Source organism: Hypomesus transpacificus, chromosome 8 (assembly GCF_021917145.1).
Source record: "Hypomesus transpacificus isolate Combined female chromosome 8, fHypTra1, whole genome shotgun sequence".
Classification (NCBI taxonomy): domain Eukaryota; kingdom Metazoa; phylum Chordata; class Actinopteri; order Osmeriformes; family Osmeridae; genus Hypomesus; species Hypomesus transpacificus.
Genome location: NC_061067.1, coordinates 24,635 through 41,170, shown reverse-complemented (window position 1 = coordinate 41,170; position 16,536 = coordinate 24,635). Strand labels below are relative to the sequence as shown.

Below are 16,536 nucleotides of genomic sequence, written 5' to 3'. Positions count from 1 at the left end.
CTTCACCCTACTTGCCTCGGGGGGAATGTCCCTGTACTTACTGTAAGTCGCTCTGGATAACAGCGTCTGCTAAATGACTAAATGTACTGTATGTCATTTGAATGCCATATCTGAATGGGACCACAGGACAGGGCAGTATAGTGGCAAATCATGTCCTACATTTCTACAGGTCAACTTAGGAATGTGAATTGCACAAATACAAAGTTTAACTACTCAATTTTTGCAGTTATAACAAGACTGGAGAAGCTCAGACACAACAGCTGGACGAAGCTGTGATTATTTTGACAGAGAAATCAAGAAAACTTTCTATCTGCTATTACTGTTTATTGTAGATGATCAAATGTACACACAGCTTGAGGAAGGAGACTTTTTAGAAAGTGATCTTATGGATCAAACTTTTCACAGTGGCAGTCCACATACCCCACACATACAACTCAATAAAATCAGGTGAATTTACTCTTGGATTATTTTCAAAAAGACAGCATGTTTAATCTAAATGATCCAACAAGCTATTTGTCCATTAGATCCTTATCAATTTTTGATATTTCTTTTGTGGTCATTCAGGATCCAGTCCTCATTGGTACAAGCAACAGGATAAAGACACATTGTATCAGAAGAGTGTAGTGGTCTGGGTGTGAACCTCAGTGAGACATGATGGTCTCAAGCCCTGGGTAAACTGTAGGCCCCTTCAATACAGGAAACATTGAAGAAGGGGACAGTCATGGCCGATCACCATTATCTGTCCTCAACTCAATGCTGGAGTAGGATTTGTAGAGATAAAGTCTCTAACCTGGTCAAGTTCCACTTTGTCCTTGTCCCCAACATTCTTAAATGGCTTATTTGCATCCTGTCTCTACTGACCCCAGCTAAGTGAATGAACGTCAAGTACTCTCACCCTGTTGCTATCGTTCAACATCAGAATTCATCTTTTAGCAATTCAAGAAGTAAAGAGGGTGAGGAGACGCAACTCTGTTGAGACATGTCCCAGCATTGAGGGCAGCATATGCTGTGGTAGCCAAGGTAACCCCTGACAGTTCCTGTTGCTGGGCCAATGGTGGGTCAGAAGCCTTTGGGGGCTCGCGCTACAGGCTGAGAGAGCAGCTATGGGCGGGTACAGTGTCTGTGGTGGCCAATGGCTGGCCTGGTGTTAAGAATGAAGGTCCAGAGAGCTAGAGGCCACACATCTCTTCTATTAAACGGTCAGCTCTCCTCCTCCTTCTGCTCTCCCTTGGCAGATGATTCCTGGCTCTCTTTGCTCTCCTCCCCTTCATCCCCTATGACAGGGGGAGAGAGGGAAATGGATTGTGATAGATGGAGGGAGGAGGGGGAGAGAGAGAGAGAAAGAATGAGAGAGTGCGATGGGGGTGAGGGGAGGTTGGAGTGTTAGACTTTTCAAATATCTGTATTGGGCTGACAAAACTGCCAGCTACCCAGCAGTGACATCATGACAAACATTTTAGGAGAGAGGAGGGAAAGAGAGAAAGAGAGAGAGAGTTGAGTGCATTAGTTAAGAATCCGTTATGAACTGAGGTCATTCCTTCTGATGGCAGTGATATGGAGATAGGAAGGGGGAGGAGCTCCACAGACATCTGTTTCGCTTCATGATGTCACGAGAGAAGAATGACCAACAGCCGTATAGCAGCCTGGTTCTAAGCAATATCTCATTACACCCTTCTCATTTTTCCTTTTCTCTTTTGCACATATTCATAAACTAGGCCTGACGGCTGTCCTAAATCATTTTACACACATTTGATTCCACGTACTTAGGTGTCATTGGCTAATAACATTCCACCTATTGTGAATCAAATAATGCCAGGCTACTCCATCCAGCTATTCTCTTCGTCCAGTGATGGTCCATCTCACTGACCTGATTTGCTGATGCTGAGTTCAGCCAGCCCCTGTGACGGGTCGCTGGGTCCCTGTGCCCCGGGGGTTTCTGGGATGTGGAGGATGGCGTTCCTGCGTCCTGTTCGCCGTGAAGCGATGAAGTCTTCAAACGTCGCTTCCTCCACGTCAGTCATCGCTGACACACCTCACCATAGCAGCAGCCTGTCAAACACACACACACACACATGTGGTGGCACAAACACATGTTTGCCAGCACTCATTGTAACAGCCAATCACTTGCCAACAACCAGATAATTCTACCTCTACCTCTAATACTACCTCAGTGTTCACTGCTCCCTGATGGGCAGACAAACAGATCAGTATCTGTGTTTGTTGTATTCCCAGGCAGATTCTTCATCCCCTAATCATAATCCTATTCCAGGTACCCGGTAACACAAGGGGCAATTTTGAATGATCGGGTTTAATCCTTAATATCCACTGTATATTTACCCATACACAGCATACAGGTCTATAGCACTGTACATACACAACAGAACTGTACTTAAATAAATCATTATCCCAAAGCAAACAGAGGTCTTTGTTTTTGACAACAGAACCATGTTTTTAATTAGGATATCAAACACAAGCAGTAGCTAGAAAACACTGTGGCAAACCTTCTCCTTTGACATAATCCCAGAGCATGCTGGGACAAGTGGGTTAAGCTCCACTGCTGACATGATAAAGCTCTATCAAAAGAGGGGTCCTTCCCAGGATGCACTGGGACGAGCGCTATTTTCGGCCCCTATCATCTCGTCATACTGTCACTCAGCTGTTCTTATGGTGTCAGTGGGACACGGACCACGCTGCCGGCCTCACGCTGAGAAATACACAAGGTCGTCATACACCGGGCATAACACATGCTGTTTCAATGACGTGACGGACCAGTCAGCGCTTCTTCTATATAGTAATAGTGGAAATGGTAGGGTCAAATATAGGAAAACTTGCTTCAAAGTGTAATTGCATGTTAAGATTTCCCAAAACAATGTCAATTAAAATTGATATTTTCTGTGGGCCTTTTTGAGATATTAAAGTAGGCCTAATATGGTGTAGCCTACTAGGCCTAGATTAAATGTGAATGTCATCATGAGAGGTGGCAGGTTTAACGCACACATCTGTAGCCTGCTTTGAAATATGAATAGTTTTTAGGCTACATAATTTACGACAAACCACTGGTGAAGCATAACATCAGGGTGTGTGTGGCGTGTGTGTGTGCGTGTGCGTGTGTGTGTGTTAGAGAAACCTTTTCCGCGACAAAGCACATTTGTTTGCTTTCCTTTCATGCCATGTGAATCCCAACTCTTATATGGAGCGCAAATACCCCTAAACGATGTACTCTTGTCGATCTAGATAAGCCTACATTCATGGAATGTATCGTGCAACGCACTTTTCATGATATGAATCCATGTAATTCAATATCGTATAAACCCATGCCATTATATGGACTTTTGACCCTAGTAGACACGATGTCTCGAGACAACTATAAACTATTCATTGTCATCCCTTTCTGTCTATTTGCATCTTTCCCGTGGACAAATTGCCGATCACTCAAAACACTATAAAGCTGTTTGAGCAACGAGATTGTTTACAGACCAGTCGTTAACACATATCAATTGAAGACTATAGTCTTATTTATATTTACCATAGGCTACCACCACAGGTCTACAGACGTAGGCTGTACAATGAGTTAGAGCGCACCATTTTTTGTAGACGACAAAAATACAACTTACAACTGTTTTCTTTCCTGGGAGAAATATAATTGCAATCACCCACCTGTTTAAGTTGAGGAACTCCAAACACCGTCGCGGTGACCCAATAAAAGTAACATGGCACGGGTATTGTGGCTGCCCAGCGCTTCACGCTGACACCGCAGATTGTGCAATTTATGACGTTTCCTTGAAATCTCATCTAGGAAGCTGCGTGGTCTAAAATCCATGTCCGTACCGTGGACTCCGGTGGATGGAGATTCTCGGATTTGTATCATAATTTGGAAAAACCAGCATCAACATGGTCTCTTGCTGTGGTGTTTAGGATTGAAGACAGAGCAGCTATTGTGTGTGTGCCATGGGTCAGTGAGCATGCTGAAGAGTGACCTGATTGTTGGAGCTCACAGCCAGAAATCAACACATGCTTGTGTTGTGGTTGGCAACAAGTGAAGGAAGACACTCTTTCCTAATGCCACACTTGTTCAATATGGCACTTGGCTGTTCAACGTCTATTCACAAAATCAAGTGTGTGTGTGTGTGAGTTTATTTTATACACACACACATGTGATTGGGGTATAACAATATCAGTCTGTTGAGCTATTTTCATGAAATCAAGAATTATACTGTGATCGGGCTGACTGTGTGGGCCAAATACAAGGTTGCCTCCCACGCCCCACCTGGCGTTCAAATTAAACAATGCACTCCTTACACACTGGACAGGGACAGCCAATGAAATGCTCGGATGTTAGCACGTGCAGCGGCTTCCCAGACAAGCCAGTTGCCAGTGGCAGCAGCAGACAAGAAATATAATGGATGAATATGAAGGTAAGATCTTGATTAAAGTATCCGTTTTTCCCCAAGTTTGAGTTTCTAATTCTCAGGCAAAAGTCAATGTCTCATCTTTATTCTAATCTTGCGTCTTTATCTGAGAATGTTTGGAGCTCCTGAACGCTCTTTTCCTAGTCCTCTTTCTTTGGTGTCTGGCAGAACAGGGCGGAGGATGAGGGATGAGGTCGGTGTTAGCAGGCTATTTAATGTAGCATTGACCTCTTCTTGAGTGCTTTCAATTACGAATGTTACATCAGGGATGCGATTTTGATCAGACGTTATGTCAGGCTAACTGCCTCGTCTAGACTTGTCACAAAATTACATGGCTTTGTGAGAGTTTTCCAGTGAGCAATTGTGGCCAGACAGACAGTCAGACAACTATCGCTAGCTGTGTAGCTAGCTGAGTACTGCAGGTTATCTTGCTATTAATAGCAGCTGATGTGCGAGTGGTTGAATTAAAACCTGATAATCAGAATAGCATTTTTTTATTCATTGCAAGTTTACAGGTTTTTTTCCAAGTCTGTTGAATTCATGACCGTGGTAAAGTAGCTTTTGTTGTTTTATGTTCACCATGGCTTTGCCGATCTATTCATCCGTGTTATTACATTATATAGATGAAGATGCCCCTCGGGCCGAGGAACTGATTCCATGTAAAATCTGCGATCGAAGATTCTTTCCTAAAGTCCTGGTAAGAGCTTTTATTGAATTTTATTAAAACTGACTTTTCATGATCATAAACAGACATTACAACTGCCTCTTATGTTTGGTATCCAAGAATCATTTTTGAAACTTCTTGTCCTGCCCTTCAAGAGAATTGAACCGCAACGACTCTAGCTTCTAGAACGATTTACAGTATAGAACAAAGAAAGCAAGACACCCACGTTTTATGGAGTCAGTTGACTTTTTCAATCTGTATTGGCCACTAATTCAATAACACCCATCTGCCACATAATTACACCTTCTCAGATGCAGCAGAGTGAAGCAGTGATTATGATTTAAAGAGCCTTTTCAAAAACGGAGTTAGGAAATGGGAGGTTAATGTGGTCCCTGACAACATGAGATAATGATCGCCATCAGCTCATATCATCTGGAGGAAACACGGTTATGGTGTGTTGCCAAAGCTCAGCCCACAGAGGCACTCCTTTGGTATGGCTTACCAGGAAGCTGGTTAGCAACATGATAACACACTATCACACACAGTAGTGTATTGAGGGCCTTCACAGTGTGTTACGTAATCACCCTGTGCTTGAATGCATGCAACCATTTCTGAGATGTGCAACTTCACTATCTCACAGATAAGGCCCTGGTCTTTGGATTCTATACCGACCAACGGCTACTGCCTCATACACATTCCAGCAAGCACACGCACACCGACGTGTTACTGTGACGCATGCCACAGTTCACAAGTTCACACACAATCCAGCTCTTTTGCGTGTGTGTGTGTGAATGTGTGTGCACCCCTACACCTCTGGAGTCATCACCTAGCCCAGTGGTTCTCACTTGCAGGACAGGGGGTACTTGAGGACCAGGGTTGAGAACCACAAACCCCGCCCTCCCCGTCCTCGCCCAATAATATCTTCCCTCCCGCAGAAAAAGCATACGCCCATCTGCCAGAAAGCGGCGGCCAAGCGGAGGAAAGTGTTTGACTCCAGCAGACAGAGAGCCGAGGGCACCGACATCTCCACGCTTAAACCCATCAAATCAAAGGTGAGAGGGCACGCCCGGGGTCTGTGCTTCTGAAGCTCCAAGGGTGCGTTCACAAAACCACCACCACCGGAGGTGCGTTTAGGAACGACGTTCGCCCCTCGATTGTTTAGAGTCAGGGATTTTTCGGGGATTGGACTACCCCAACGGCCTCCCCAGACCCACGTCGGCACCAGAGAGATAGGACGTGTTTATCAAACCACCGGCATCACATTGGTTGCTAGGCAAACATGTTCCTAAGGGTGGGGAGGACTCCTGGGTCCTAGACAAACTGGAGTTTATTTCCATGTAAAGAGGCCTTTATGAGCATGTCAGTGGGCCAGTCATTAAGGTGCCTTCATAACAGTACGACAGACTACAGTCATGCCAGGTTAGCAAGACCTGGATCCAGTTCAAACCATCTGAAGCATCATGAATTATCCATACACTTGTTTGTGAATCTCTCTCAACCCACAGAATGTCTGTTGCTCCAAATGATTTGTGATACAACTTAAACTACTTTCAATTGTATTTCAGTCACAAAGTTCCTCAACTGCTAGGGCTGATAAAGTAAGTTCAACCCGTCATTCATTTCTCGTTGTATGTGGTAGTATGTCAGGAATATGATGTAATAACATAACAGGCCAGGTATTAAGCTAAGAACTTTTGGCATTGATCGTCACTGTTTCTGGCTTTGACTTTCCCAACACGACTGTGTCTCTGTGTTACTGCAACTCTGCAGTGGTCTACATTTGGATTGTGAGGGGGCTGTTGCATACAAAATACAAAGGGGTTCATGCAACAACAGTTACACACTTGTCCCACACCTATCACAACGCCTGTCTCCCCCCACACACACACAACCCCTGTCTACACCTGCGGACACAACACACAATTCCTCAAGATGGAAGTAGGATATTGGCTGGGTCCTATCTGAATGAACTAACCCCCTTGCCGTTGTCTCCCTAACAGAAACTCCTAGCTCCCCTTTTTAAAAACCTGCCGTGTTCCGCATGGCCAAGGTAACGCCCCGCGCTCCCGCGTCTAGACGCGCTAGCCTCTGTGCTTCCAGTGCTTGCCGCGTAGCTCAGCTCGAGCATGGTCGCAGCTCAGGGGTTAGAGGGGTTCGACTGCCGATCGAGGGGGTCGCGGGTTCAAATCCCCTTGCTGTACGTCGCTTTGCTTAGAAGGCATTCTGCTAAATGAACACATTGTATTCCATCAGATGTAGGTCTCACTGGATAGGTGAGACGCAGCGCATGACATGCATTTCAATATCGACGAGAAGGACACAATGCTGCCTGTTGTTTTTGCTTCAACAGCTGTCTACCGTCTGGTCTCTTGGCTCACTTCAATGACAGGGAGGCCGATAGACGCTGACTATAAGAGAACTAGCAATCTCACCACGCTCCCAAGTGGTAGAAGGGGATACCAGAAATAAGCTTGTGGGCCTGAATTAGTCTTAACGTTTGAATCGCCTCCGTTAACCCCCTTGTTCACCAAGATAATCGTTCTTTTTAGCGCTGTGCTTTAGGAAAGGAACAGTTTGGTTTCTCGGTCGAGAGGTGTCAGAGAGGGTCTGCTCAGGAACACAGGCCCCGTTGACGCTCTGTAGTCGGAGACGGATCACGCCACCGGACACGGCCCGAGGTGACATCACTGGCGTGTCACGTGACCTAGCACACCCAGTCCCTGGTCTACATGTGTCAGGCTGAGTCAGAGTCAGGGCTGCTTTCCACTTCCTGTTTTCACCACCCTGAGTATCTCACAGGCAATGCATGCCGACCGTCGAAGCAAACAACCTTATCCTCTGGAGATCTGATGAGGGTTGGAAAGGTCGAATCCAGATGGTGGATCAATATCCATATCTTTAGATATCTTTATTTCCTTTGATTGAAGATTGCAGGTTCAAATCCCCCCCACCCCGCTCAATGAATGAATGCATGCTTCCATTGTCCTTGTAGCCTTATCTCCAGGAGTTCTGATGGGGTTGGATGGGTCTGAGTGCGATGCTAGGCAACTAGGCATGCTTATCTCCCGTAACTCTTGACACGGTTGGATAGGTCTAATCCAGATGGTGGAACACCATCGATCTGCCGAGGCAGATGGAGGTACGTGTGTCTCATGACGAACGCATTCGTGGAGAGTTGAAAAGGTCAAGGGCTACGACTGGATACTTTTTTGGTTTGAATAAAACATGGATGAAGTGGGAATGCAACGAAAGGAACGAACACGATCCTTAGCAGGACTAGAATCTCCTTAGAGGTAGCTGTAACCAAGTACCACTTCACACTTCACAAATTAACAAGAGTTATTGGCAACAAAATACTTCATTTACAGTCTTCTTCAACAGTCAAGGATTAAAAAATAAACGCTCATATAAATCCATAATAATCCAAGTGATGGATGCACTTGAGGCGTGAGCCTCGCGGCGTCAAGGCGTCGTCTGACGCGGCCGTGTTCCCGTCGTTCCAGGCCGAGCCTCCCAAGAAGCCGTCCAACTGGCGCAGGAAGCACGAGGACTTCATCGCCACCATCCGAGCCGCCAAGGGCCTCACCCAGGTGCTGAAGGAGGGCGGGCCCCTGCCCCCGCCCCCGCCGCCCTCCTACGACCCAGGTAAACTGCCCCACCCACGTCCTCACCCCCCGACCACCCAAACAGCCACGGTGCCTGCCCTTGGCCCCCTCCCTCTCCTACCACTGAGGTCAACTTCATTGATATTTCCCCCCCCCGAGGAGATGTCAACCCTCTTTGGGCCCCCGTGTGACCACGACCCTCGCTGTGCCTCCAGATTATATCCAGTGCCCGCACTGTGCCAGAAGGTTCAGTGAGAACGCCGCAGACAGACACATCAAGTTCTGCAAGGAGCAGGCTGCCCGCATCGCCAACAAGAGCAAGTCAGTCGGGGAGCCCAAGAAACCAGCCACACGCACGCAGGTAGCAACCAGCCTGTCAGTCAGCCAGCCAGTCATTCAGCCAGTTAGCAAGCTCATGGAGGAATGCTGTTTGGCGATGTATTAAAAGATGTTTGTGCTGGTCTGAAACATGAAACACAAATAATATGAATACATTCTCATGGATAATGTGTGTGTGTGTGTGGCAGTACAAGCCTCCTGCTGCGAAGAAGGTCACCTCTCCTGCCGTGTCTGTGTCTGCAGTCTCCAACTCTCCCTCTTCATCGCGCCTGCCTCAGAGGTCTACCTCCGGTCTGCCCTCTGGTAGGACGACAACTGCATGCTGCGACGGACTAGAACATACACAGCCACTCACCACCACCCCCCTTATCGCTCTCTCTCGTCTCTTTTCGCCATCATCTCTTTTTTTACCTCTATTTCTTTCCCCCCCGTTTGTCGATGTGTTTCTCTGTCTCCCTTTCTGTGGGGTTCTTCCCGTCTCTCCCTCGCTCTCTCGCTCCGTCTCAGATTAGACCGTGTGACCCTGAGGGTACTGCTGTTTATCTCTGTTCAGCCCCGCAGCCTCTTACAGAACACTGGCGGTCTGTCCTTACACTGCAGAAAACGCACACACACACCCACCCACCCACCAGTGTTCTGTATACAACACGATCCACTCTAAAGCTGTAGGGCCTGACCCCAAATCGGTCACCAAAGATGTCCTCTCTCTTGCTGTCCCCTCTCCCCTTCTGTTTGCCACTCTCTCTGTTTACCGTACATATCACTCGACCTCTCTCTTTACCTATAATAAACAGTACACGTATCCCCATTTCTCTCTCTTACTTTACATTATATACATCATATACATTTTCTCCACTGTACCGTAGGATCCAAAGGTCTTAGACCACGTTGAACATTTCACGGGGGAATTGAAGCCTGAGAGGAAACTCTTTGGAACACTGTCTGACCCTGCCGGGTAAACACGGTTCATCGGGTTTCGCACGAACTTGTGAAGTCCGCGCATGCCGTCATGAAAGCAGCAGAAAAGGGGGACACACCAAACACTGAAGCTATTCTGAGATGCGTGTAGGCTATTCATTTCTCAAAGACGATTACTTTTCACTCCAAATGGTTAAGCGGGAAAGAAAACGTGTCTGACCAGTGGTCTCAAACGTTTGGTCCTTACCGTACTGTATGTGGTTTCACCTCTCTCCCTCTCTCTCTCCCTCGCTCTCCCTCCCTCGCTCTCGCTCGCTCTCTCTCGCTCTCTCGCTCTCTCTCTCTCCAGGGATTCCATCCAGTAAGGTCCCCTCTGCTGGATTAGGGAGGAGTATCTCCTCAGGATACACCACCCCTCCCTCGGGCCTGACCAGTCCTCCATCAGGGTCAGCAACACACACACACACATATATATAAATGTATACACCCAGCAGGCATGACTCAGTATCTAGACTCATGGAGCGTGTGTCCTGGGCAGGGCTGGAGTTAAGGCCCGGCCTGTAGGCCCCTACGGCCCAGGGAGGAACGCCCAGTCTGGAGCAGGGCTCAACAAGAGGAAAGTCTACAACGCTGAGCATTACAACTCCAGGTTCTACACACACACACTTAAGATCAGAACCTCTCTCATATTGTCAATTCTAGCAATCAGGTCATCCGATTTCAATCCACAGCTTGCGTTTTACTTATATTCCTTATATTGTCGGGTTTTGTCTGGCACACTGACCCCTAGCGGACCGTTTGGGTAACGCTCCTTCATCCGTGTCCCATCCGCTCCCCTCAGGAACGAGGCGGACAACGGCGGAACGCAGAGCAAGTTCTGTCACGAGTGTGGAACCAAGTACCCGGTGGAGCTCGCCAAGTTCTGCTGCGAGTGCGGAGTCAGGAGGATGTGCATCTGACCGCTGCCAAAGGGGACGGGAGGAGAGAAGGTCAAGGACGAACGAGGGAAAAAAAGAGGAGGGGGAAGAGAAAGAGAGCAGAGCTGTTAGAAGAACACATGAAGGGAGATGAAACCAAACTGAAATAGAAAATGTCACTATAACCCTAACTGCTTGGCATACCAGTGTGCACTCCCACTGAAAGCTCTGATTTGACACTCACTGTCCTCCATTCCATCCTGTTCTACTCCTAACACACACACACACAACGTGTCATTATTAAAGTGCAATATACAGTCATTGACTACTGATCAAACTCATTAAAAAAAGGAGAGTTGATTCCAAGTCAGTGGCCCAGTCAGTATTTCCTCGGCAAATCGATTGGATGCGTTACTGCTTATGGAACAAGTCAGTTTTCGCATAAAGCCTTCTCCGACCGAGCAAGGCTTCCGATGTAGCATGATTCAATCCTCTGTTCTCACACTTTATACTACAACAAGACAATTCTTTTTTTTCTCAACTGAATTTCCCTTTTCTTTTTTTCAAGCAATCAAAGTATCGTTTGTTCTTCCTGTTTGCAATTTTGTTAAACCCCCCTCTACAGGATGTGTATATATATATATATATGTGTGTACACTGTATATTACTACTTATGTTCTGTTTGTGGAGTGTTTATTCAGCTCAGTATTGAATGGAAAGCCTGTGCTGTGAGGTGAGTCACACACCTTCAACTCAGACCAGACACACCAGGGTCCACGACCGTCTCCAATGCAACTTGTTTCACTTAGTCCTGTAACACAATCACTAAAGAAAGCAGCTTTCAATCTCCACTGGGTAGTGTAAGAATCTGTAATGAAGGTTAATAACCCCTTGTGTTGTCTTAGGGGTCAAAAATGACCCGTCACTACGTTTATCAGCAGAGAAAACCCCCTAAATGTTATTTTTTTCACCTGAAATTGTATGACTTTTCTTTGAATGACCCCAACATTAGAAAAAGTTAAACATTGTCTTTGTTCACATTTCCATGAAAGCTGTATACCACTAGGGTACAAAGATGGTCTTAGGGGTCATTTTTGACCCGGCAGTTATAAAACCATTATACACACCACAAAAAAAAAAAGGAATTGACACACATACAGACACGTACACTCACACACATACGATAATTACATTATTTGTGCTACTGATTGAACTCAGACAAAGCTACAACTTCTGTAAGCAGGTGCAGCATCTCTCCTCCATACATGACTCAAGCTCACAGACAAAATAAAAACAATTTCAGACAAACTAAACCAAATGTCAGACTAAATAAAATGTATTCAAAGCATTGTTTACTAATGGGAAATGCAGTCAGAGGCTACAAAGGTTCTGCAAATGACACTACCCCCAGTATTCTATGCTGAAGCCATGACTGCATGTTTCAGTGCCCAACAAGGTTAGGGTCTCAGATCTACAGGTTGTATATCTGATATTTTCTGATGCCCAAGAGAACAATGATTTAGAAGAGGAGGTATCTGAAGAAGAACATGGGGAATAATACAACCCGGTGCATGAAGCAATTATACACCTCTACTTTAGTAAAGAAAACTGTTATGACAGGTCTGCTGTAATAAAAACGAATAGTTGTCCACTGATTAAATGTAGTCTTTCTGCAATGTGAAGAGGTAAAACCTGCATATTCACAAATGTTGTGATGAAGTACAGGTTGTTTCTTCATGCAAAATAGATTGGGAGTTTAAAATTCAATAACGCTGCTTTATTTTAGGGGTTTGGTGAAGGTGGGTCATTTTTGACCCTTAGGACAAGGGGAGTGTACGGAATGTTGAGACAACACAAGGGTTAATGGCCTTCAGATCACGTTTCAACAGCATGCCCATTTTATAACGAACTTCAAACACTTTTGAGATGATCCTCAATGCAGGCTTCACACACATCACATGCCAGGCTTAGCTCAGCCAATACTGCGGACGCAGACTTTGTTCTCCTGTGAAGGACATTGACTGTAGACACCCAAACATGGACATTCATTTAATTCAACGTACGGTATATTCACTGTCGACACAAATGTTAAGAATCTCTGAATTGTGGTTGCTTTCTCATTGTTCATTGCCTTCAGTGTGTACAAGAAATATTATTGTTAGCTGCATAAAAGACAATAAACAGTTCATCCAGTTATGGACTGGGTAGAAAGGTTAAAAAAAGGTTTTGATGAGGTGAACTGCGTAACCATATTGGATCGATATAACAGCAATGTCTGGAAGCAACAACATTAGCCCTTTAGCCCTAGTGGAGGTTGAAACAGCCATCATAAGTGGGTTGCTTGCTGTTTTGGCCCCTGAATGAGAATATAGAATAACCGGCCAGTGCATTTCAACTGTATACAGGGCCCAGTTCTCAAGATAACCAAACTACAGACACACATTTATAATCAGATGCCAAACATTCCCTTCGCTGACTAAACTGGAGAAACATGTCCATAGCTTGGAACTACATTCATTTTTTACTTATTTAGCTGACGCTTTTCTCCAAAGCAATGTACAAAAAGTGCATGTAGAAAGTAAAGCAGAAGATCAATGATCAGAAGTGCATAGTGCTACAGAATTTTGGTGGTCGGGAATGGTCTGTTTTTACAAGCCAAATCCCAAAATAACCACATCTCAGCTAACAGCCACGGTGAACAAAACTAAATACTACACAAACACTTGGAATGTGTCCCTGGGCACCCCCTGATATGGCTGCCAACAATTTCTCCTCTGCTTGAAGGAAGAACAGTATGGATGGGAATAATGTGGAGAACAAACTTCTTTGGTGGTTGTGTGTGTCTGTTATTGGTGTCACTGCTCCCTGCATGCATGTGTGTCATACTACGAAAATTCTAAAATAAATTCCAATTCCTCTTCAGTCATAGAACGACATCTCGATTACGGTAGTGCTTTGTAAAGTGCTGTGCCAAGTACAGAGGAACAGAAACAACATTTTAAGTGCAACATGGACTACTCGTTAGTGCAGCTTCCTGCCAGATAGTGTAACAACAAGATCACAAAAACAAAGTGCAAGGAAGGAACAAAGTCGTAAATATCCCAGGAAGTGAAGGTCTGCCAAGTGCTTCTTTCGGTCCATTTAGGCCGAGCAGAAAAAACAAGATGGCAGAGATGAAGCTTGAAGTGGACGGAGAAAGGTGTGGCGTTGTGGAGCACGGAAGGAGGAGCCCCGCCGCATGGACTGTCTGTAACTTTGCTAGGTGTTTCAAGAGTCTGGTGAGTAGGTAGCACCTGCTGCTACTTCCTATGTCCCCGGAACGTGTCCACTAGCCAGGGCCTGGTAACAGAGTTTCAGCGATTCCAGGGAGAGCTTTAATCTGCACAGCTGCCTGGTGTCTCTGTGTCCCCCTCCTCGCCCCGCTCCTCCTTCACCTCTCTGTCCAGCCTCTCCTCTCCCCGCTCCACCTTCACCTCTCTGTCCAGCCTCTCGTCTCTCCGCTCCACCTTCACCTCTCTGTCCAGCCTCTCGTCTCTCCGCTCCACCTTCACCTCTCTGTCCAGCCTCTCCTCTCCCCGCTCCTCCTTCACCTCTCTGTCCAGCCTCTCCTCGCCCTGGTTGTCCTCCACCTGATCCTCTCTCCCCCCCTGCAGGACCTCCTCGCTCCTTCCCTCTCTGCCTCTGGCAAACGACACAGAGCCGCATCAAAAACACCCGCCAAATAGACATATACCAGAACCGTGCTCCTGAATCTTACTGTACCTGTAAAGGACATGGACAGTCCAGGGATGTCAGGACCACCTTTGTCAGACTCTTGGCTCTGGGCACACTGCTCAGCTTGAAGTGTCTTCTGCACACCATGTTTATGATGGATCGCGTCTCCTACAGAGAGAGGAGGTAAATATCCACGAAACCGAAATGAACTTTGGTTTTTATTGCTTTTTATCGCTCGGTATCGCTGAGCTGACTTCACGGGTATCGGAGATAACTTAGCTTGTGATATTTATGTTGACGATACATTGTTTCTGACTGTCTATTTTTCTTGTCTACTCTGATCAGAAATTAAGACTGGGTACTAGGCATTTACAATGAAGGAAGACATACTGTAAGGCTTTGCTTTGTCCTACAGTAGAACAGCCTTTCCCAATTCTGGTCCTAGTGAAAGCCTGCCCAACAGGTTCTAGATGTTTCCCTCTTCAAACTCACCTGGTTCAAATGAATGGGTTGTTACCAAACTCAGCAGAGGCCTTGATAACTAAAGAACATGCAAGACAGGTGGGCAAGAGGCAATTCATGTAGATGAACGTCAATACTTACTCTATTTTCCTCACAGACTGGTTTGTTTGTTTCCCCACACACTGTGCTGTTGAGTCTGTTACTGACCTCGCTTTCCTGGGGATACAGAGTTAACATGAGTTAACACATGTATTGGCAAGTCAGTGAAAACATAATTTTCCCTGTCTGGTAGATTGGAATTCATGACCAGCTGGTTGGAGTAGGGTTAATGCCGCCCCAATGCTGAATCATCCGTTTCTAACATGTCATGTAGGGTGATAGATGTCTGTATATGCGACTAGCTGGGTCCATTCACGTGGCGTCGTCACAAATTGGTCTCACAAACCAGTCAAGTCCCCCTCTTAATACATTCTGTAATATTTAGCTTCAGCTATGCGTTTATTAACTGGGATGTGAAACGAATGCAATATATGGTAGTTGAGGAGTCTACTACGTACAGTGTCTACCAGCAGAGGTAAGATTACCATTCTGTAGTCCTCTGCAGCTGTTTTCACCGTGGCGTACTTCTCACATGGAGAAACTACCGGCAGACATGCAGCGTGAAAACACAGAGAGAAAAGAAGTAGACTCCAAAAAGAAGCTACGTGCGTAAGAAAGAAGGATACGGGAAGAGAGAGAACAAGAGAGAATGCAGTTGGGGTTAATTGTGAAATGTATGGGTAATAGGCCTATGCTGGTCTACTTATAACGTTTTCTGGGAACCCATAGTTGCATAAGTAATTATAATATAGTATAAAGTGTCAGAAAAGGACGTATAGTCTAGCACAAGTGTACATTTCTGTTTGACAGTTGGGCTGTAGGCTACTGGAGTTTAACAGTTCAAGTTCAAGTCTAATCCATGTGACAGTCTACGTTGTACAAACGTGTGCAATTCGTGTCAAATGTAGGCCTTACCATTTGTCATTCTTGATTCACGAATCATTAAGATCATACGATAAAGGTGACATCTATCCTACATCTTCCATGTTCGTCCAGTTGCAGGAATTTCGATTGCAGAGTAGATCGTGTTTAGACATATGTCACCCTTCTCAAGCCTATGGGAGATCATTCCACCGATTTGACAGCAGCAACTTCCGTCGTTGAAGTCCAGTTTCTTTCAAGGGAGCTTTCACTTAGTGTTGAAACACTTGCTGCGCAAGTAGACTAGCCCTGTTGAGTGGGCGAGGCTCAACATGGGCAAAGTTACAAGTTTGATTGACGTACTCGAAGGCACCACCAGGTGGCGGAAGCCAGTAAATCGAACTTTTGATGTACTAAAATCTTATCAAGTAGCAAAATTACCTCACATTTGCAGCAAAAACGTTGTTGAAACATATAGGCCTTTAACATGATATGCCATAGTACATTCATTGTTTGTGTAAACTTGCTTGTGCGAATAAAGCTGATTC

At 45.7% G+C, this 16,536-nt stretch overlaps 3 protein-coding genes across 6 annotated transcripts; 1 reads left to right on the top strand and 2 right to left on the bottom strand.

The window, feature by feature from the left end:
- Positions 1 to 816: 816 nt before the first annotated feature.
- pkia (cAMP-dependent protein kinase inhibitor alpha) lies at positions 817 to 3,974 on the bottom strand. The gene is made up of 3 exons (XM_047023740.1): positions 3,658 to 3,974; positions 1,868 to 2,049; positions 817 to 1,274 (listed from the first exon to the last, which is right to left on the bottom strand). The coding sequence occupies exons 2-3, from the start codon at positions 2,019 to 2,021 to the stop codon at positions 1,201 to 1,203; spliced, it is 228 nt and encodes a 75-aa protein (XP_046879696.1). The 5' UTR covers positions 2,022 to 2,049; positions 3,658 to 3,974; the 3' UTR covers positions 817 to 1,200.
- A 282-nt stretch (positions 3,975 to 4,256) lies between these two features.
- Positions 4,257 to 11,087, top strand: zc2hc1a (zinc finger, C2HC-type containing 1A). 3 transcript variants are annotated; one of them, XM_047023734.1, is made up of 10 exons: positions 4,260 to 4,415; positions 5,033 to 5,106; positions 6,009 to 6,125; positions 6,639 to 6,671; positions 8,577 to 8,718; positions 8,894 to 9,039; positions 9,206 to 9,320; positions 10,285 to 10,381; positions 10,474 to 10,584; positions 10,777 to 11,087. In XM_047023734.1, the coding sequence occupies exons 1-10, from the start codon at positions 4,400 to 4,402 to the stop codon at positions 10,892 to 10,894; spliced, it is 969 nt and encodes a 322-aa protein (XP_046879690.1). In that variant the 5' UTR covers positions 4,260 to 4,399; the 3' UTR covers positions 10,895 to 11,087. The 3 variants fall into 3 exon arrangements, with proteins under 3 accessions (XP_046879691.1, XP_046879690.1, XP_046879692.1); XM_047023735.1 differs by lacking the exon at positions 6,639 to 6,671 and having other exon boundaries at positions 4,257 to 4,415; XM_047023736.1 differs by lacking the exons at positions 4,260 to 4,415; positions 5,033 to 5,106 and having other exon boundaries at positions 6,102 to 6,125; positions 7,074 to 8,718.
- A 366-nt stretch (positions 11,088 to 11,453) lies between these two features.
- LOC124470054 (mesenchyme-specific cell surface glycoprotein-like) lies at positions 11,454 to 16,286 on the bottom strand. 2 transcript variants are annotated; one of them, XM_047023737.1, is made up of 5 exons: positions 16,043 to 16,286; positions 15,586 to 15,728; positions 15,170 to 15,244; positions 14,615 to 14,734; positions 11,454 to 14,533 (listed from the first exon to the last, which is right to left on the bottom strand). In XM_047023737.1, the coding sequence occupies exons 1-5, from the start codon at positions 16,077 to 16,079 to the stop codon at positions 14,159 to 14,161; spliced, it is 750 nt and encodes a 249-aa protein (XP_046879693.1). In that variant the 5' UTR covers positions 16,080 to 16,286; the 3' UTR covers positions 11,454 to 14,158. The 2 variants fall into 2 exon arrangements, with proteins under 2 accessions (XP_046879693.1, XP_046879694.1); XM_047023738.1 differs by having other exon boundaries at positions 15,613 to 15,728.
- Positions 16,287 to 16,536: the final 250 nt, after the last annotated feature.